Raw genomic sequence first — 22,157 nt, forward strand, 5'->3', positions numbered from 1 at the left:
GGGGAGTAGGCCGTTGGAGGGAGGTGGAGTTGCAGGAGGAGGAGGAGGATGGGACTTTGGAGGGAGGCGGGAGTTGTGGATGTTCAAATTTTTTCTAAGTGCTGTGTGAAATGCAAGAAAGGTAAGGGTTGCTTTAATGACTGTTAGGTCATAAGCATTTTATGAAAAGTTTTATGAAAAATATCATATTTTGGGTTAAAATGAAAAGATTTCTTCCAGAAAGGTCTCTCTGACAGAAAGCCCTTAAGGTTAATTATCCCATTTGCAGTTTTATTTGTGTTAGTGGGTGGAGTCAGTTTAAAGTGAAATTTACTGTACTTACTATGTGTTGTTTATGTGTTTTATGGCCAAAGATAAAAAAGAAAGGGGTGGCAGCATCTTCTGTAACAGACTGTGGTCAATGTGCATTTAATATCACCTATATCGATCGCAGACCCTTGAGTCGTATCGAATCAAAATCGTGTCGTGATGAAACTGGTGATTTACAATCCTACAGTTTACCCAAAGCTAATGGCAGATAGCCCCACAATCTATGCAATATATCCGAGGAGTGTCATTAGGCTAACTGTCAAAGCCCAGCATTCCTGTTCTTCGCTTTAGTCCTCAAAACTAGCATCCGGTTGAGGAAGAAAATATGACTCAGTTACCATGTTTCCACTCTCTGTAATCTTCCATGCACAAACATGTTCCTCATTCACCGCTGGACATCTCGGTCTACAAAGCTTTCCACTAACATTCCTGATGTTGTGAATGACTAACGTTAGTAGACCCCAAAACCGCAAGAGACCCTCGAAAGCGTTGTTTTTCGACTCAGCCTGTGGAGTAACGTTAGCCAACCAGCAGTGTTTTTAGCCTGTGTTGCAACAAGTCAGGGCCTTGTACAATACTGTGCCTTCCTCAGTGACTCACTGGAACAAAGCTAACACAGCAGCAGACTACTTAGTCTCCGTTAAATCACCGGATAATCATTCTTACTTGATTCGGGACCCCATCCTTGTTGTAAGCCCGCCGTTGCTGTCGGCAGCGGAAAACAGTGCGCAGACGCGTTGGCCTGTCCGGAGGTTTGTTTCAGACGCTAACCTGTCACACAGAGCTGTACAGCGCCATGGTCTGTGTACACGCGTATGATCACGCTCTGCCCCGCGCTGAACTATGGGACTTGTAGTTGCATTTTAGAAGAGCTGTACGTCTGTCATATGAGCGAATCTGGTATAGAAACTGCATGTTCCACAATACACATGGTAGACGACGGTTGAGTCGCGTGATAAGATAACGTTTGTTAATCTATATGCCGTTATTTACTTTTATTTAACTTTACTTTAAAGCTCCTCAAAGAAACTTTACGGAAAAATTACAATTTCATATTGAGACAAGTAAAGTGCTACTAGTGCCAAAGTGCATAGGCACAATGGTGTTGTAGAAAGTGACAGTTTATGTCTACTGTGTTCGATGAAAGGCCCGTTCTTCTGCAACTACCTCAGACTACTGTGTCACTGTCACTCACAGTCCTCTCAATTACCTATTCGCATTGTGTTTTCCATATCCCTAATCACACAGTCACGTAATTTTTCGTAATAGTTATTTATGTTCAGACGCCAATTTATCTTCAGTAATACAACAAGTGGCAGATTTATGGCACAGATCAAAATATACCCCAAGCCTTTTCAATTGATCCCAGCAGTGGTGTAAAGAAGTTACAACTGGCCCCAGCGCACACTATTGTGCATGTATTGTCTTGACACAGAGTCTTGACATTAGACAGCATCAACAGACATATTACCCAGCAATCATCATTGGATTTCTGATAAAAATATCAAAGAAAATGAACCATAATTTTCTCTTTTTTTCATTTTGAGCCTCACCAAAGCTACAAATATGTTTCCTTCAGCTTCCCTGAGTGACTGGGAGGAAATGCATGACTCTCCCTCCACCATAAATTAATTAATAGATTTCTAAAACTTACCCATTGATGTCTGAAAGTTAAAAGTTGAAGACAAAGTTCTTGAGTTACAAAAAAAAACCTAGGTTTTTTATTCTTGTCGTGCATGGCAGCTTTTAATTAAGACTTCTTAAGATTTTGATGAACTCTCACTATTTTAAACTCACATTAGGTTATATTTTTTCTGAGAGAAGTTCATTGCACATGATGTGTCAAAGGATGGTTGGAAATGTAAGAATCCAACAATACTTTCTGTTTTTACAGTTTGTTGCTGTGATAAATGATGTACTTTAGGTGATTTTTTAAGAAAACATGACTTTCAAACCTGCCCACATTTTCTTTTGAAAATTTGCAGTAAAAATAAATAGAAAAAACAACCACTTAAATTTGTATGCCCCTACCTAAAGCCAAAAATGAAAAAAAAAAAAAAAAGTCCCTGTCCAGTTCTTTAAAAAAATATATATATATATTTGACATGCCTTCCCCTTTTTGCACTACCCCCTCCCCCTCAGAAGTAACAAACAGTTCCCAAGAAGATGTTGCTGTGTCTCATTGTCATTACAATGACTCATTGGACATTTTTTCGTTGTCACATAGCAGCTCTAATAGGAAGTCCTCCCACACTTATCAGCCAGCGGACATCCCTAACACTCTCTGAGACGTTATAATTTTTTCGATTTTTAATCACCTCTGTGCTTTCATCATTAGTGAAATATTTATAATCATTAATCCCCCTTATTTAAAAGTATTTATTTTATTGTAAATAATTTTGCTGGGTAAACTTCCCCAGCCTATTTGTAGGAATTTAAGTGTTCTGCAATGATAAAAAAAAAAAAAAAATCTCTGCATATATAATAACTTATAGTAAGGGCCATGTCTTGGCTCTTCATCTAGGCTGCTTTTTCAAAGATCTTCAACCCAGAGAGCACTCCTGGTAACGACAGCAGATATGTTTATAGTAAATTTTAATCTGTCACCAAGCTCTATAGCACCAAAGCTATTGTATTCTTTGCTTTGAAACACTATTTTGCCCTTGATCACTTCCCTTCTTCTCCCTGGAAAAGAAATGGTCTTGTCTGGTTTAACAGTGACAAAGAAGTGTGTTCATGGTTATGCTATTTAATTATTATGACATAGTTTTATCAAAAATTTGTCAGCATTTGTAAATATTAGGAATACTATGCATGACAGCAAAGAAAGCATGCCCCTTACATCATTGATTATGGAGTGTTATATGTTTTTTTCTTATTGTATTATACAGTTTTCACATCTGTCAATCACACACTTGTTTCTGTTGTCTTGTTCTGTTTCCGTTTGTTGTCCACCACAGAATATGACATACTGAAGCCAAGGCGTACATTTCAAAATGTATGTTGGTATAGTCACTGATCACCTCACAGGAAGATTATTTCAAAACCAGGGTCCGTATTCAAAAAGATTCTCAGGGTCCTCTCAGAGAGCTCCTAACTAAGCCTAAAAATTCCTAGCAAGGAATCTTAGCTTAAGAGTGATTCAGGAAGTTTCTGAGAGCAACTCTGAGCAAGGAGGGAACAGAAACGTTTATCTTAGTGAGGAGGTGTGGTTGACCCTGTTGCTACTGTAGGTATGACGCAGTCTTCTAAAAGCTGTGATTGGTTGTTACAAAAAAAAAAAAAAATGCGCTCCTGGTAATGAATGGACTGTGAAATCAACCGATCATAGAACTTAGACTGCAGGCTATTAAGAAATGTGTAATCGTGAAAATAATTTTATGTCATGATGATGAAACTCAGCAAAATTAAATTAATTGTTACACAGCTTCAAAATGTTTGAACGTACCTCATTCACATGCCGATTATTATATTGATTTGCTTATTGTTATGTTTACTCGCCATGCTGGTAATTTTAGTACTTAATCTATTTGACATTAATGGTGGACGCAGACTCAGCTGTCAGCAATTACTGTGTTTGCTGGCCTCCTTGTAAAAAGCGGTTTGATTTGGCAGAATGACCAAAACAATTAATGAAATGGAGAAAAAAAGAACGAGAAAGCCGAACTGGACAGAAGAGCAGTGCCTGCTGTTGGCGCAGCTCATGGAGGAGAACAAATGAGTTTTAAGAGGGAAATTCGGTCCCGGGATCACGGCACAAGGGAAGAGGTAGACTTGGGAGCACAAGCGATGAGTGTGAGAAGCGCTGGTACGTGCTGCAATCCAAAGCAAGTGTTAGGCCTATTGCGTTACTACGCTGGGTGGGAAAAGTAAGCTCATCCCTGATGAGGTCAACCACAAACATCATGCCTGCATGATCAAGCCAGTAGTGTCTTATTAAATCACTATTATTCAATATATGAAGCTCTGTCTTTCCACCATCTTCTCTGTTTAAGACACTCTTAGGCCTCTTGAAAGTCCTCCTCCCTCCTCTTAACAGTTTTTCACCTTAGGAGCTCTCTTAAGGCCTAAGATACTTTGTGAATAACTTGTATCTTACCAAGGGAAAATTCTAAGAAAAATTTAGAAGATTTTTCTTAGAATGACATCACTAAGAGCTACTTTTAGTCTTAGGATTCTTTGTGAATACGGGCCCTGATTTCCACCAAAGTTCCCAGGTACACTTCCTCTAAAATTTTAAGGAAATGACCTCACTGGCTATGGTTACATGATGGCTTGTCATTCGGAATGAAATGAATCTGAATGAAATCATTCGGAATTAAAGTGTTTCCAGGTAGTTTACATGGGAAATATTAATTCCGAATGAGGGTTTACATAGGAGATCAGTTCAATCGAGAGGGACCCAACTGCAGTCAAGATGGCCGACTAGGGCGCCGCCATATATCTAGTCTATACCGGAAAGTTGGAAAGTCCCAAGCGGAAGTTTCTTCTTCGTGTAATTTTTTGCTTATTCGGCGGCCATACTGATTAGCGGGTTGTGTTCAGAGAACGAGAGAACGGTAAGAAAAATAGTCTTTTAATTATCATCCAACGAGTGTGGTATGGTTTCTAAGATGTAATTCGTGCTATTTACAAATGCGATGCATCGAAGAATTAGAGTGTCATGTCTCGTGAAGGCTGTTTCTCTGCTTGACTCGATGGTCTGGGCTAACGTTAGCTTAGCCAAAGAAAGTACGCTAATGGATTTGGCAAAGTCGTATGGCAATTTTTTCAGCGTTTTTGGTGTGTGTATTACCCTATACGCACACACGCGCATATTTATTTCTTACATATATATGTATGTGTGTGTGTGTGTATAAATAGATATATATATATATAACGGTAAGATATATAACGGTATATATATATATATATATATATATATATATATATATAGTTCGTGTGATCCTGGTCACATTATTATTACCATCAAGGAACATATCTGTTGCCCGGACATAGAACTGTTGGCTGTTGGACTCAGGCCGTGTTATTTGCCAAAGGAGTTTTCACATGCCATTATTATGACTGTGTACATCCCTCCTCATCCATCCTTCAATCATGTCACCATGGCAACGACACTTTTTTTTTTTTACACTAGTATGTGTGCCACTGCTGTATATATTGTTACATATATTCTATTGTATTGTATATATTGTTGTACATTTTATAGCTTTAGCTTGCTTGGGAAATGGAAGGACATTATTGGATGGTCAATTTTATTCCTTTGGAAAGCATAAAAACAAGAGTGCAGCCTTTACAGCATCACAAGCTATGATTGGATCATGTAACTATTTTTCAGATATTGATCAAAATCCTTCAAGAAGGCATGACGAGGCTGAAGGCAGAGATCACGATGGCCAGTGGCAGCCTCTTTTAAGCCCCTCCACCACCACCCGCTACCACCCACCCCCAAAAGATCACGATGGCCAGTGGAAGCCTGGCGACCCCCATTCATTGTTTTTTCATTGTTGTATGTTCATGTATTTGTTTGCCTGTTCTGTTTTATGCTTCTCCCTTTTTTCTGATTTGTGATTGAACTCAGTAAAGACGTTGTTTACAAAAAAGAGAACTCCAAGTGAAGTTATTATTGCCAGTATGATAGTGTAATATTGTGTTTTATTGGATTCCAGAAATAAAATAGAATTAACAGAAGACTGACAATAGGAAAATATAATTATTGCATTCATTTAATAGCTAAACTGGATAATGAACACATCTCTCGACCCAGGAAATGCCTGTTCTGTTGCAGTAACAAATGTCTGGCGCCATTGTGTTGCCCATGATGTCCCCGCTCATCCCTGAAGATCCCTGGTGGATGAAAATACAACCAGCAGGATTGAAGTCATTTCTCTAAGCTGCTCTTCTGTGCCTTTGAACAAACGGGGTGTGGGGAGCTGTGTCTGCACAGTGTTTGAATGATATTTGTAGCAGAGGCAGATTAATACACCATGAATCTACAACAATTTTCCTTCCTCCCCAGCAGACTGCACCATAAAACAACACACTTGCCACTACAGACTGATAAATCATCTGCAGCATCTTACTACAGATGTCAAGAGATCTGAGCTTCCTTAAGAAAAAGAGGCGGCTCTGCCCCTTTTTGTAGAGAGCGTCTATGTGTAGGGACCAGTCCAAATTATTATCCAGGTGTACACCTAGATACTTATGACTTGGCACCACCTTGATGTTCATCCCACAGGTATTCACTGGCTGAAGAGGGGGCTTGGACCCGCAGAAATCTATAATCATTTCCTTGGTCTTTGAGGTGTTCAGTAGGAGACAGTTCCTGTGACTCCAGTCACTGAAGGCTTTTATCAATTCCCTGTATTCAGATTCCTGCCCATTCCTGATACATGCCACAATAGCAGTGTCGTCCAAGTATTTCTGGATGTGGCAGGACTCAGAGTTGTATTTGAAGTCTGCTGTGTATAGTGTGAACAGGAATGGAGCCAGGACAGTCTCCTGTGGAGCCCCCGTGCTGCTCATTAATGTCCCAGAAGCACAGTTCCCCAACCTGACATACTGTGCGCTTCCTCTCAGGTAATCTGTGATCCAGGAGATAAAGGAAGGATCATATGATTAATGCGTAATGTCTGGGCAGTACAACCCTTACACTGTACCACCAATGATTTACAGTGCCTTCTTTTTTACTGTTAACATAAATTAATATTAACCATATGCTGTCCATGTAAACGTAGTACGTTTACATGGACAGTTTAACGTAAACTGTTAATTCCGATTAAAAGTGGAATTAAACTGTCCATGTAAACGTAGTACGTTTACATGGACAGTTTCGTAGTACGTTTACATGGACAGTTTAATTCCACTTTTAATCGGAATGAACGGCCATTCCGATTAAAAGTGGTCATGTAAACGGTCATTCCGATTGAAAAATGGTCATTCCGATTGAAAATTAAATCCGATTAAAGGGGGTGGTTTATTCCGTTTGTCATTCCGAATGAAAGAGTTTTGTGTGCATGTATACACTCATTCCTCTTTGAGTTCATTCCGGTCTTTCTGCGCATGCTCGTTTCCTTGCCTTTCTGGTGCGATGACGTATATAGCGCACATAGCAGCGGGCTGCATAGCAACGGGCTGAGCTAGAGCAGTCAGACTCGTTGCACTCACCGGTTTCCATTCGCCACAGCACGGTCTTCTGCCTCCCTTCTCCTGCTCAACAGATGAAGCATTAGCAGAACAAGGTTGTTGTCGTACTGCTGCTTCAAGAATATAAGCAAAACACACCCGAAAAAGGCAGTAATAACGGCGTCGTCAAGCATCTTGTTATCCGGAGCGAGGACCACAGTGTTTTCTTCCGGTAAACGTAAACACGTAACATCCGCCCCGCCCCCTATCCAATCAGAAACCTTCCCTGCCCCAAACCTTGCGCAGACCTGAATAAAGGCGATTGAACGGATCTCCCATGTAATAATACTTCCCATGTAAACTACCTGGAAACACTTTAAATCCGAATGATTTCATTCAGATTCATTTCATTCCGAATGAGAAGCCATCATGTAACCGTAGCCACTGTCACTTTAGTGTTGTTAACCCTCATATTCACACTGTATGATACATGGTTTATACTACTGTCACGCTTAGCCTACTGATACTGTACATAACATAGCCTTCTGCACTGGCTCAACCTGCTTAATGAACCTGGTTTCTAACTTGTTTTTCCATTGCTAATGGCTGCATCACTGTAATTATTGTGCGTATGACAACAAAGCACTTGAACTGAACCATAGCCTGTAGCAGAGAAATCATTTTATATACAAACTGTTCCTATTTTAAAGCAGCTATTAGCCCCCTTTCCACCAACATTTCCATGAACTTTTATGATCAAGAATTTGTTTACCTGGGTAAAAGAATTCCTGGTAATCTGTGTGGTTTGTGTTTCCACCTCACTTCCAGTTCTGGAAAATATATTCAAATTAACGTGATGACATAGGTGATTCGGCGTGTGCCCTGTATTTGGCTCCGCCACCTTGGCTGGTTACGTGCTGGTAGAGAGAGTTGGGGCTGTTTGTCTCAGCCAGCAGCTCAGTTTAAAAGTATTTTAAGATAAGTGTCAAACTAAGTTAGTCTACACACAGACAGCTGTCATTTGACCTTATTAGTGATAATTCGCTATCAGCTGAACTAGCGTGCTGTCCTTGTGTAAGACATAACGTTAGTGTCGGTGGATGAGAGACTGTGGGCAGAGCATCTTGAATATCACTGTCTACATCACTGTCTACATGTTCATGCTTGCTGAACACATGTATTGATAAATTATTGGCTTCTTACTCGCTAAGGGTTTATGTCACTTACAGTAACGAGTGTAGCTGCCATCAACTCGAGTCATTTTCGAGTTGTCTTCACTTTGTTTCCACCTCGGCCGCTCGGCTGTTCACCGGTTACCGTGTCGCATCGGTGTGTGTGTAGATGTGTGTAGAGGAGATCAGCGCCAGTGTTCTGAAAGTTTGCGCTACCCACTATTAGTCTGATGAACTAAGCCTCTCACTCGTAATGACCTCCCCTAGCAAAAATATTGTGTAGTAGCTACTCAGGTCAGATATGTGTGAAAAGCAGACATACAGCCTCTATAAATGTAATTATAAGTAGAGTAGCTCATTCTGTCAGGTAGGAAATATCTATCAGAATGAACTATTACCTCTATAAATGTAATTATAAGTAGAGTAGCTCATTCTGTCAGGTCGGAAATATCTATCAAAATGGACTATTACCTCTATAAATGTAATTATAAGTAGAGTAGCTCATTCTATCAGGTAGGAAATATCCATCAGAATGGACTATCACCTCTATAAATGTAATTATAAGTAGAGTAGCTCATTCTGTCAGGCAGGAAATATCTATCAGAATGGACTATTACCTCTATAAATGTGATTAAAAATATGGTAGCTCATTCTGTCAGGTTGGAAATATCCATCAGAATAGACTATTACCTCTATAAATGTAATTAAAAATATAGTAGCTCATTCTGTCAGGTAGGAAATATCTAAGTCAAAGTGTAATGGGTAACGTGAGTAATAACACATTCAAACACAGTTTTCTTCAGCTTATGGCCTTGAACACATTGTCTCATAGTGTGCTGGGGAACTCCACTCATTCAACCCCAACACACCCAAATAAGATGATAGTGTTGTCGGCGCTTTAATTTTTTTGTCAAATAAACTCAAAACTCAAAAAATGTTGGGGTATGAAGTATAGATAGTTCTTTCTATATCTCCTGACTGATACAAATTTCCCATTAGATCACTCAGTTACTTACATGTCTACCGGATGCTTTTCTTAAAGCCGCACGTCTGTCACGTGCGTACATACACTCAAATATCATCAAACAATGGCCCTATACCACATGCAGGGGGCTGAGTGAAGAGAGAGGGTGCCGTGACTTTTGACCTACTTTTCAACCAACACTTGTCACAATCTCACAACCACCACACCACTGTGCCGAGGTAAGACACTTTGAAGTATTCCTCCTCGCATTCACGAAGTTGTCAGCAAACTCCACGGAGCAACAGCCTGCGTGGCAGCAGCGGCGGGAGCCACAGAGACACCGCGAGAGACTGAGAGAGAGACTCGGGGGAGGGTGTTTGTCTGACGCTGCTTAACTTGCAACAGCACAACACGGACCAATGTAACTTGTAGAAACTGTTTTAAATAAGCAGGACATTACTGACTCTTGTCAGGTAAGACATGACGTGCTCATTTTAACAAACGTCTCTTCTCCGTCGGTTATACGCAGATAGTTTGCAGAGGGTATGCACAAGCTCACTTTGTTGACATGCACTGGTGTCTGTGTGGCATGAAACGCCTCACTGACGGGGTGCAGTCTGTTTACTCAGTTTGGGAAGCTGCAAAAACCCACCTAGCACATATCTAGCTAGCAACCAAGTTAGCTTACAGCTTCAGGCGACCATATGAAAATGATATTTACCCGCTCCCTTGGACGGAAGCAAGGCTGCATTCATTCCTGATATCAGCTTCAAACTGTGTTTTCGCAGTTTTAAACAAAGAGCTGTAGGCTACGTAGCCCGTACCATGTCAGGTCAGGGCAGAAATCTATCAGACTATTCTAACAAAACAGCGTAACATTGAGACTGAATTTCAATTTAATTTCATTTGGTCACATTTTTTCATTAACATGTGGCCACTGCCAAGTCAGCTGCCAGTCAGTCTAGCTAACGTTAAATAAAGTTATGATGATAGGTATTTATCGTAACATAATCGAGCGATTGAGAAATGTATTTCCTTTCGGTAGGCTATTCTTTTATAACAGGAAATCATTGCAAGCCATTGCTTACGTCTGCAGGTTATTGTTTTCCTCTAAATGGCAGAAAACACTTCTAAATTAAATACATTTGTCAGCACAATATCATGTTAATACAAGGCAACTTGGTCAACGTTTCTACCCTCTTTAAGTTAGTTAAAAATGTATTGAATACAGCTTCTGGCGTACAATGTGATAATATACAATGATAAAAACATTCATCCAAGTGTATCTAGTGCTGGCTTCTGCATCACAGCCTACATACAGGAAAACAGCCTGTCAACATGATACATTTTACACACAGTGTGGAAGTAGAGCGTCATGTCGGTGTTTATGGTGTTTGGTTTATGGGTGCTTGTGGTTGTTAATGAACATTACATGCATTACATGACATTGTAGCAGCAGAGTTGAACATTGTCTGTAGGGTGGGGGGTGGAAGTGGGGCAGGTGTGGTGAGGGCAGTGTTAAAGTAGTGGTTGCTGGTACTTATGATGATGCCTGGGCATCCAAGGTCAAATAACTGACTAAAATTAGTCATGTGTCATCTGTGACAGGGAGCCAGTGTCCTGTGTGACTGGGAGGGCTGGTTTGTATCCACCCAGCAGGAAGCCATTTCTTCACATGACCTCAATGAATATCTTTAAATGCTGGTCTGTCATCTGGACTGTTTGAAGTTTGGAGGAAGTTTCTCTGAATTATGAAAATGCTGAATGTAGTTATATATGCCAAAATGATTAGAGACATTACATTTTGGATAGAGATTTTATTAATCTCACACATGGCTATGTGTTTTAAGTCAGTGGTTCCCAACTGATGGGTCGCAATCCAAAAGTTGGTTGCGGGTCCATTCTGAAAGGACCAAAAGCAATCTGGAAATCCATCGGTTTAAAAAAAAAAAAAAAAAAAAAAAAAAAAGTTTTTGCCTTGTTTACAAATACTTCCAGGTAGAAAACCAGCAGAGTTTAGCTATATATATCTCACATTTTTCATGTCACTATATCACCGTTTAGACTAATTTGATGTTTGTAAAGTCTATAAACACAATGACATAAACACAAACATTGCTATTTCTGTGTGCACATTTTGTAATTAATAACATGGTTATCGTAGATTAGCTGGGCTAACCGTTAGCTGTTAGCGGTGTATGTAGTAACTCAGTAACTCAGACAGTCAGTGAAAAAAATATTTTTTCCAGCGGATATCTTAGTTACAACATGATTGAGCTAGCAAAGCAGTTTTGTGTTGCTATGTGTGGTATTTATTCAGTTTTGGGAAATCACGATGTCTAGAGAGCATCAGTGGCTGCAGCGGACAGGGACAGCTAACAGCAGCAGCAAAGCTAACATCAGGACATCATCTGTTAAAAGCCTCCTGTTGTCAGATACAACACGAAATTACTCCAGTTAGCTCAATCATGTTGTAACTAAGACATCCGCTGGAAAAAATATTTTTTTCACGTTGACGAGACGGCGTTTTGGGTGGAGCGGTCGCAATGTAAATTGCAGAATCTGTCTTGAGAGATTAGACCAAAAGTGACTTGCAAACATGTCAAGTTTGTTTAAAAAAAACAACAAAAAAAAAACCAACTATATTTTTAAGTACAGTGAATATCTGATACAGAACTTTTATTTTGGGGTGCTGTTTCCTGCTGTAGAGAGAGTGTCTAACGGACAGCTACTTGACAGAGACAGCAAACTAGCTTTAAGACATGGTAGGTGGCTGTCAGCCTTATGTGGTCATAGTTCGTATTTCAACATTTTTAGAGAGAAGAATGTGTTTCAGGCTGTGTTTGTGTTTTCATTCTGTGGTTTCCATGGTAATGCAGCCAGTTTTTTCCATGCCCCTGGCAACACCACTCAGCCTTGTTTGTAATTTTTCTCAGTAGCCATTAAGCAAAAAAATCTGCAGCAGGCCAGAAAGCATTTTCCCCATAGACCACCACTGTCAAAGAGACATTTGTGAAACTGTTGACAGGACATCTCAAGCTGCAAACAAGGTCAATTATGACACTTTCTTTTATGAATTTTTGATCCATTGAGCTTTTATTTTATTTTATTTTTTATGTGAATCTGACATTACCTCTAAAGAAACAATGGTTGTTGGCGAAGAAGTTGTCGCTAACGCTAACATTCCTCTCTTCTCCGTGAGCTGGGAGCCTCACGGAGAAGAGTTGGAACATTAGCATGGCAGCCGATTAGTGCTAACGCTAACATCCCCATGCTTAAGCAGGCTCCCGGAACGTTAGCATGGCAGCCGACTAGTGCTAACGCTAACGTCCCCTCGCTTCTCGGCTCCAGCGAGCTCCGTGAGCCGAGAAGCAGGCTCCCGAACGTTAGCATGGCAGCCGACTAGTGTTAACGTCCCTACGCTTCTCCGCCAGGCTCAGTGAGCCAGAGCCAGGAAGCGTGGGGACGTTAGCGTTAGCACTAGTCGGCTGCCATGCTAACGTTCCGGGAGCCTGCTTCTCGGCTCACGGAGCTCGCTGGAGCCGAGAAGCGTGTGTTGGAGAGCAGAGGTAGAGGGAGTTGTGGCTCATGACACACTTTGTTTTGCTCTACAGGCAGTGCACAATAGTGAACCTAGCGGTGAAACGATTTCGCTTATTGCCCCTTTAATCAGTGCTTGCTAGCTTCATAACGCGTAAAGAACGTACGTGTATTATGGCATTATAATGGCTGATTAATAACAGAAATTAATGTGGCAGTTAATATTACCTGGTCATGTATCATGAGTATTACCCAAATTTTTCTCTTATATATCCGTTGCCCTTACAAAAAGCTAAAGTAATTTAATGAAAACATGCAGTATTTCTTAACAGATTACTCAATTAATCTGGTGATTAATAGAATACTACAAAAATCAATAGCTGCACCCCTACATCAAACACAGCTTTGTAGAGAGAGAGCAGGGCAAGGATTGGTTAATCAGTGGTGTAAGATGTTACCCATTTCAGTTGTAAAATAAATAGAAAGTAAATATGTGGTCAATGTTGATACTGCGGCAGGACACCACAAACAAATCAATGCAGGCTATGAGAAATGCTGTAAGAGCACTGCCTTTATAGTGTAGTTAGAAACTAGGTTGAACCTGCCGTGGTTGTGGTGGCACCTAGGCTTGGGCTGTATCTAATTTTTCATACCCGTGCCTTCCTGGACCAAAATTAAACTCACCAAAACCGTCTTGGTTAGTCCTGTTAGTCCTTTAGTTATTTAGTCCATTGTTCAGCAATCACCATCTCTGGTTTGGTTGAAATAATGGTATAATGGTAGGGAAAACACTGTTGTGCACTACATGCAAAACATCTTCAGTACAGCCTCTCCAGTATGAGGTTAACGGATAGATGAGCATCTGTATTTTTGATGGTATTGAAAATCATACCATCAGGATTTCTAAATACCTTGGTATACCGTAATACCGTGATACTGCCCAAATTAGTTCTGGTTCTTGAACCAGTTTTGTTCAGGATTCTTGGAACCTTGGTGCTATCTTGTGAACCAGCCTGTGTTTCAGCCTGTGCTTCTTTGGCTCTGATGCAGCCGTCTCTATGCCTGAAGTCCCCACTCTTAACTGTGTAACAATGTCCCCGCCTTCAGCCCCCACTGATTGGTTACAATCAGTGGTGTTGATTGGCTGTAGCCAATCAACACTGAAGCTTCTACATGCAGTGCCACAGAATTGGAAGAGAAGCAGGCTGCTCCGTGAGCTAGTGGTGTGATGTTTCACGGTAATGCAACAGAAACTGTCGACGTTGCAATAAAAATCCTCTATGCTTAAGTTTTAAAGACACCACAACCTTATTTGATCAATTTCAATGATGACATGCATGCCCAGAGGCGACATTCCGACCTACCTGCCTGCCTATATTCACATCAAATGCGATACGATTTTGCAAATAGACTAAATGATTAAGCTTCTAAAAATAAATAGAACCATGGCGAAAAAAAAAAAAAGATGTAGGTTAATCGTCATCAAAAGAACATGACCTGGAGCTCCTTTACTTAATAAAAAGAAGACAGAAGTTAATTCAAAATAAAGCTGGCATTAGTGCCACAAATGTGGAAAAATAATTAATGCATGGTCCGCTAGCATAATGCTAACATATAATGGAAATCTTCATAGACGTGCTAACAGAAATTAGTATCGGCGCCGCAATGGCATTACAATGACAAACAATAAAGTGCATAACATAAGCAAATAGAAACAGAGCAATACATTTGTCCTTATAGACATATGTTTCCTGTGCTCTATTAAACTTTAACCGTGTCGTTGTGCTCTACTGCAAGTCTGCATATTCTTCTTCTAAAACTACACAACACTGAAAAGGTATAACAACTTAAACTCAACTCATGCACCACCTAGTGGTTTGGTGGAGCCGCTGCATCAAGAGAGGTGGCACATTAATTACTATGATATATTTATTTGTTTTTTGTTTTGTTTTTTTTTAACTTTTAAAAATGCTATGGACAGCTCCCTGCACTTTTCATTTCCATCTGCTGTTCATTGTTGTACTCATTTACTGTAAAGTATTTTACTTATTACAGTACTTTAAACTAGGCCTGCACGATATGAGCAAAATGTGTGATGTGCAATGATACTCTTCAGTATTGCAATGACGATATGATTTGCGATAAATAAGAAAATATATTTAAGTGTGTATACAGTTCCTGTCTCTTTAAGATTTTTCAGCTTTAATAAATTCCCTGCTCAAATATTTTTGAGCTTGCTTTTATTAAACAAAACCCACATAACAGAACAAGAATTTACACGTTATAATATTTATTAGAAAAATAAATTAAAGTTTAATTTCCCTGCTCTCAACAAAAACAAAAAATATCTCTTGAAATAAAAGAATCTCGGGGGGGAAAGAGCTTAAATAAATAACATAAATAAATTAAATGTGTAAAAAAACTTCAGTGCAAAATTTTCCACTCCATCAGGGGAATAGGATGGTTAATAGAAAAAGAAGACAAGAAAATTAACAGAACATGAATTTACACATTATAATATCTATTTGAAAAATAAATTAAAGTTTAATTTCCCTGCTCTCAACGAAAACAAAAAATATCTCTTGAAATAAAAGAATCTCAGGGAGAAAAGAGATTAAATAAATAACATAAATAAATTAAATGTGTAAAAAAACTTCAGTGCAAAATTTTCCACTCCAACAGGTCTCTGAAATATGAAATAACTGGAATAGGAGGGTTAATAGAAAAAGAAGACAAGAAAATTTAATAAAATGAAGAAAAAATATCTACCCTTACGGGTAAGCGACTCCCTTTAGTATTCTCTTAGGGCAAGTTCTTAGCCAAGAAGACCAGCATGTTAACTTTGGTAGGTTTCAAACATGCACGCTGACATGTTACCACATTCCCTGATGTGCTGAAGAGCCTCTCTGAGGGTGAACTAGTGGCAGGTATGCGCAGATACCGCCGAGCTAGTTTACTCAGCTTACTCTTGCAAAGGTTGTAATGCCTGATTCACAGATTCAATCACATCCAGGTCCTGCCAGGAGGGAACCAGATGACATGTTTTTCGGTCTGCTGAGAGGACATCAGATAGGGCCCGCCGCTGCTCCAAGACCCTCTCCATCATCTTTTGTCTTGAGCCCCACCTGGTTGGGCATTCAGTGACAACCGCATGCTCTGGGAGGTTGTGCTCCTGTTGTGCTTCCCTGAGAGCCGTCTTCTGCTTCTAGCTGTGGGAGAAATGTCCCACCAATTTTTTTGCAGAGTCCAGCAGCATGGGCAATGCAGCTGTCATGTTTAAGAGCATTTTCTGAAAAGAGGACATGAAAACACAAAAACAAGTGAACATTTTAGCATTATTGCAATTTTGTAACATTTGCAAAATAAAAAAAAATATTTTGACTAATTGCAGATGCATAATTAAAGGAGCTATATGTAAGAAATCTAAAGTAAATAGTCGTTAAATCATCCTAATATGTCACAGAGACTAAGGAATAATGTTCATATAACATACTGATCTCACCAACAACAATAGTACAGCCAGAATATTTGCATTTAAAAAACATGTTTACAGTCTGCAAATCATGTTTATGTTTTGAATTTGTGTTTTGGCCTGTTGCGCCACCCACCGCTGTCTCCTAGTCCCGCAGTCAGTAGAGTCTCAGCATCAGTTACAGTTACGACTGAGCTACAGCAGCACGGCAAGCAGCATTAGCAGTGTCCCGGTACATAGCATTAGCAGCCGGCTCCTCCTTCGCTGTTTCCTGGCAGCAGCATTAGCAGCAGAGAAGCCGGACTTGCTCGAACAGTCCGCTGGAAAAACCGAAGATTGGCTGAGGGCAAACAGCGTGTCGCTGTCCAGCAACCTTGAATCTGTAGGGGAGGGGGTGGTGGACACAACTCACCGCAGTATTTTGAATTTGAGTGCAGTAACTGTTTTGGCCACATTCTTACATATGGCGCCTTTAACTACACAATAATTCAGAGACTACATGCAAGTTAACTAAAACGATTATTAAGTCATAATTCATGTATTATTATCAGAGGTGGGTAGAGTAGCCAAAAATTGTACTCAAGTAAGAGTATTGTTACTTTAGAACAATATTACTCAATTAAAAGTAAAAAGTAGTCATCCAAATAATTACTTGAGTAAGAGTAATAAAGTATTTGGTGAAAAAACAACTTAAGTACTGAGTAACTGGTGAGCAACATCTGATTTATTTGTCAAATAAGAACATGAATGTAGTCAATCAATCAAAATAATAATCTGCAAATTCATGTATTTTAAACGATGCCCCTTTAACTAAAACAAAATTAAATTAAATCTTTACAAAAACAACATAAATCAAGGCACAAAACACACACACACACACACACACACACACACATATATATATATATATATATATATATATATATATATATATACACAGTACAGGCCAAAAGTTTGGACACACCTTCTCATTCAATGCGTTTTCTTTATTTTCATGACTATTTACATTGTAGATTCTCACTGAAGGCATCAAAACTATGAATGAACACATGTGGAGTTATGTACTTAACAAAAAAAGGTGAAATAACTGAAAACATGTTTTATATTCTAGTTTCTTCAAAATAGCCACCCTTTGCTCTGATTACTGCTTTGCACACTCTTGGCATTCTCTCCATGAGCTTCAAAAGGTAGTCACCTGAAATGGTTTCCACTTCACAGGTGTGCCTTATCAGGGTTAATTAGTGGAATTTCTTGCTTTATCAATGGGGTTGGGACCATCAGTTGTGTTGTGCAGAAGTCAGGTTAATACACAGCCGACAGCCCTATTGGACAACTGTTAAAATTCATATTATGGCAAGAACCAATCAGCTAACTAAAGAAAAACGAGTGGCCATCATTACTTTAAGAAATGAAGGTCAGTCAGTCCGGAAAATTGCAAAAACTTTAAATGTGTCCCCAAGTGGAGTTGCAAAAACCATCAAGCGCTACAACGAAACTGGCACACATGAGGACCAACCCAGGAAAGGAAGACCAAGAGTCACCTCTGCTTCTGAGGATAAGTTCATCCGAGTCACCAGCCTCAGAAATCGCAAGTTAACAGCAGCTCAGATCAGAGACCAGATGAATGCCACACAGAGTTCTAGCAGCAGACCCATCTCTAGAACAACTGTTAGGAGGAGACTGCGCGAATCAGGCCTTCATGGTCAAATAGCTGCTAGGAAACCACTGCTAAGGAGAGGCAACAAGCAGAAGAGATTTGTTTGGGCCAAGAAACACAAGGAATGGACATTAGACCAGTGGAAATCTGTGCTTTGGTCTGATGAGTCCAAATTTGAGATCTTTGGTTCCAACCGCCGTGTCTTTGTGAGACGCAGAAAAGGTGAACGGATGGATTCCACATGCCTGGTTCCCACTGTGAAGCATGGAGGAGGAGGTGTGATGGTGTGGGGGTGTTTTGTTGGTGACACTGTTGGGGATTTATTCAAAATTGAAGGCACACTGAACCAGCATGGCTACCATAGCATCCTGCAGCGACATGCCATCCCATCCGGTTTGCGTTTAGTTGGACGATCATTTATTTTTCAACAGGACAATGACCCCAAACACACCTCCAGGCTGTGTAAGGGCTATTTGACCAAGAAGGAGAGTGATGGAGTGCTGCGGCAGATGACCTGGCCTCCACAGTCACCGGACCTGAACCCAATGGAGATGGTTTGGGGTGAGCTGGACCGCAGAGTGAAGGCAAAGGGGCCAACAAGTGCTAAACACCTCTGGGAACTCCTTCAAGACTGTTGGAAAACCATTTCAGGTGACTACCTCTTGAAGCTCATGGAGAGAATGCCAAGAGTGTGCAAAGCAGTAATCAGAGCAAAGGGTGGCTATTTTGAAGAAACTAGAATATAAAACATGTTTTCAGTTATTTCACCTTTTTTTGTTAAGTACATAACTCCATGTGTTCATTCATAGTTTTGATGCCTTCAGTGAGAATCTACAATGTAAACAGTCATGAAAATAAAGAAAACACATTGAATGAGAAGGTGTGTCCAAACTTTTGGCCTGTACTATATATGTATATATATATATATATATATATATATATGTATGTATGGGCAGGGTAGGGTACTCTGGGTGGGTAGAGTAGCCAACAATTGTACTCAAGTAAGAGTATTGTTACTTTAGAACAATATTACTCAAGTAAAAGTAAAATGTATTTTGCATTAAAACTACTCTTAGTTTTAATACAGAGTAGGCAAGGCGAGTTTATTTGTAGAGCACAATTCGTACACAAAGTAATTCAAAGTGCTTTACAGAACAAGAAAATGCATTAAAATCACAATACAAAATAAAAACATAAATAATCATTATAAAATGAACTTTAAAAGAGAAGAGTGCAGATAAGATAAGATCCTTTCAGTCATATGCACAGTGAAATAGAGCTGTTTTCAATCAATCAATCAATCAATTTTATTTATAAAGCCCAATATCACAAATCACAATTTGCCTCACAGGGCTTTACAGCATACGACATCCCTCTGTCCTTAAGACCCTCACAGCGGATAAGGAAAAACTCCCCAAAAAAACCCTTTAACGGGGAAAAAAAACGGTAGAAACCTCAGGAAGAGCAACTGAGGAGGGATCCCTCTTCCAGGACGGACAGACGTGCAATAGATGTCGTACAGAACAGATCAACATGATAAATTAACAGTAATCCATATGACACAGAGAGAGAGAGAGAGAGAGAGAGAGAGAGAGAGAGAGAGAGAGAGAGAGAGAGATATGCAGGTAATGACAGTATCTTACAACAACATTAATGGAAGTAATAATATTATAGTTATAGTTCTGGTTACTGCGGTACAATATGTTGAAAGTATGTATTAATACCTGGCAGTATACATGTGTGACAATAATCATATGTGTATAATAACAGAAGAAGTATGACTAATGACTAATGATGGCAGCAGCAGCAGGAGGCATCTGGCGGGACCACGGCAGCAGCACAACCACACACGTCACGCTGTCCAGGCACCGCTGTGATATGAGTTAATCTGAGAGACAGTGGAGCACAAAGGCTCCGGAGAAGAAGCCGAGTTAGTGACATCCAGAATGGCCGGGTTAGCTAGATGCAGTAATAGGATACGAGAGAGAGAGAAGGAGAGAAGGGGCCCGGTGTATTATAGAGGGGTCCTCCGGCAGACTAGGCCTAAGTCAGCCTAACTAAGGGCTGGTACAGGACAAGCCTGAGCCAGCCCTAACTATAAGCTTTATCAAAGAGGAAAGTCTTAAGTCTAGTCTTAAATGTGGAGACGGTGTCTGCCTCCCGGACCGTAACAGGAAGATGATTCCACAGGAGAGGAGCCTGATAGCTGAAGGCTCTGGCTCCTGATCTACTTTTGGAGACTTTAGGGACCACGAGTAACCCTGCGTTCTCAGAGCGCAGTGTTCTGGTGGGATAATATGGCACTATGAGCTCTCTAAGATATGATGGAGCTTGACCATTTAGAGCTTTATAAGTTAACAGTAGGATTTTAAATTCAATTCTGGATTTTACAGGGAGCCAGTGCAGAGAAGCTAAAACAGGAGAGATATGATCGCGTTTCTTAGTTCCTGTTAGTACACGTGCTGCTGCATTCTGAATTAGCTGGAGAGTTTTTAAGGACTTACTAGAGCTACCTGATAATAGAGAGTTACAATAATCCAGCCTTGAGGTAACAAAAGCGTGGACCAATTTTTCTGCATCTTTTCGGGTCAGGATAGGCCTAATTTTCGCAATATTACGCAGATGAAAAAATGCAGTCCGTGAGGTTTGCTTTAAATGAGAATTAAAAGACAAATCTTGATCAAATGTTACTCCGAGGTTTCTTACGGTAGTGGCAGGGGCCAGAGCAATGCCATCTAGAGAAACTATGTCATCAGATAAAGAGTCTCTGAGTTGTTTGGGGCCAAGAACAATAACTTCAGTTTTGTTTTGAGCCTAGATTTGAACATTGTCAGAGTAGAGGCCTGTCTCACATCTTCAGAAAGACTGTTCCAGATTTTAGCTGCATAAAACTGGAATCCTGATTCCCCATGTTTAGTCCTGACTCTGGGCACCAGCAGGAGGCCAGTCCCTGAGGTCCTCAGAGTCCGAGATGGTTCATATGGCACTAACATGTCAGAGATGTACTTTGGTGCTAGGCCATGGAGAGACTTGTACACAAGCAGAGCTGCTTTAAAGTCTATTCTCTGAGCCACAGGAAGCCAGTGTAGAGACCTGAGCACAGGACTAATGTGCTCGTACTTCCTGGTTTTGGTCAGGACCCGAGCAGCAGCATTCTGGATGTACTGCAACTGTCTTACGGCCCGTTTGGAGAGGCCAGTGAGCAGGCCGTTACAGTAGTCTAACCTACTAGAGAAAAATGCATGGATAAGTCTCTCCAAGTCAGGCTTAGACACTATACCTTTGATTTTGGCAATGTTTTTTAGATGGTAAAAAGCTGCTGATGTTATTGATTTGATGTGGCTGTTAAAGTTCAAGTCTGAGTCCATTATTACCCCGAGATTTCTAACCTGATTTGTAGGTTTTAGAGAGAGACTGGAGGTGACTGCTGACACTTTCTCTTTGTTTCAGTGGACCAAATACGATGACTTCAGTCTTGTCTGAATTTAGCTGGAGAAAGTTGTTTTGCATCCACACACTGACCTGTTGGATGCAGTGACAGAGTGAATCCGCTGGTCCATATTCACCTGCTGTCAGTGAGACATAGATCTGAGTGTCGTCTGCATAATTGTGGTAGGACACATTATTACTTTGTATTAACTGGCCTAAAGGCAGCATGTAGAGATTGAACAGATGGGGTCCCAGGATTGACCCTTGGGGCTCCCCACAGGTCAAGGCCATGTGGTCTGAGACACAGTTACCAATTTCAACAAAGTACTTCCTGTCTTCTAGATAGGACTTCAACCAATTTAGGGCAGTGCCAGAGATGCCCACCCAGTCCTCTAGTCTCTATGAAAGGATCTCATGATCGACAGTGTCAAAAGCAGCACTCAGATCTAGCAGGACTAAAACGGAGACTTTGCCTGCGTCAGTGTTGAG

The 22,157-nt window shown here is 40.4% G+C and overlaps 2 protein-coding genes across 11 annotated transcripts in view; one reads left to right on the plus strand and one right to left on the minus strand.

Annotated features, from left to right (window-relative positions):
• The window catches only part of dennd1a (DENN/MADD domain containing 1A), a 218,052-nt gene extending 216,924 nt beyond the window's left edge, over nt 1-1,128 (minus strand). For all 6 annotated transcript variants that reach the window (XM_049604000.1, XM_049603999.1, XM_049604001.1 and 3 more), the window contains exon 1: nt 976-1,128. In XM_049604000.1, coding sequence (XP_049459957.1) covers nt 976-992 — 17 coding nt within the window. In that variant the 5' untranslated portion in view covers nt 993-1,128. The remainder of the gene's footprint in view (nt 1-975) is intronic.
• Nucleotides 1,129-9,664: 8,536 nt separating this feature from the next.
• The window catches only part of nek6 (NIMA-related kinase 6), a 116,168-nt gene continuing 103,675 nt past the window's right edge, over nt 9,665-22,157 (plus strand). For 3 of the 5 annotated variants that reach the window (XM_049604113.1, XM_049604117.1, XM_049604115.1), the window contains exon 1: nt 9,816-10,043. The gene's annotated coding sequence lies outside the window, so the exon portion shown is untranslated. The other 2 variants (XM_049604114.1, XM_049604116.1) reach the window with 2 other exon arrangements.

Source organism: Epinephelus fuscoguttatus, linkage group LG18 (assembly GCF_011397635.1).
Source record: "Epinephelus fuscoguttatus linkage group LG18, E.fuscoguttatus.final_Chr_v1".
In the NCBI taxonomy this organism is placed as follows: domain Eukaryota; kingdom Metazoa; phylum Chordata; class Actinopteri; order Perciformes; family Serranidae; genus Epinephelus; species Epinephelus fuscoguttatus.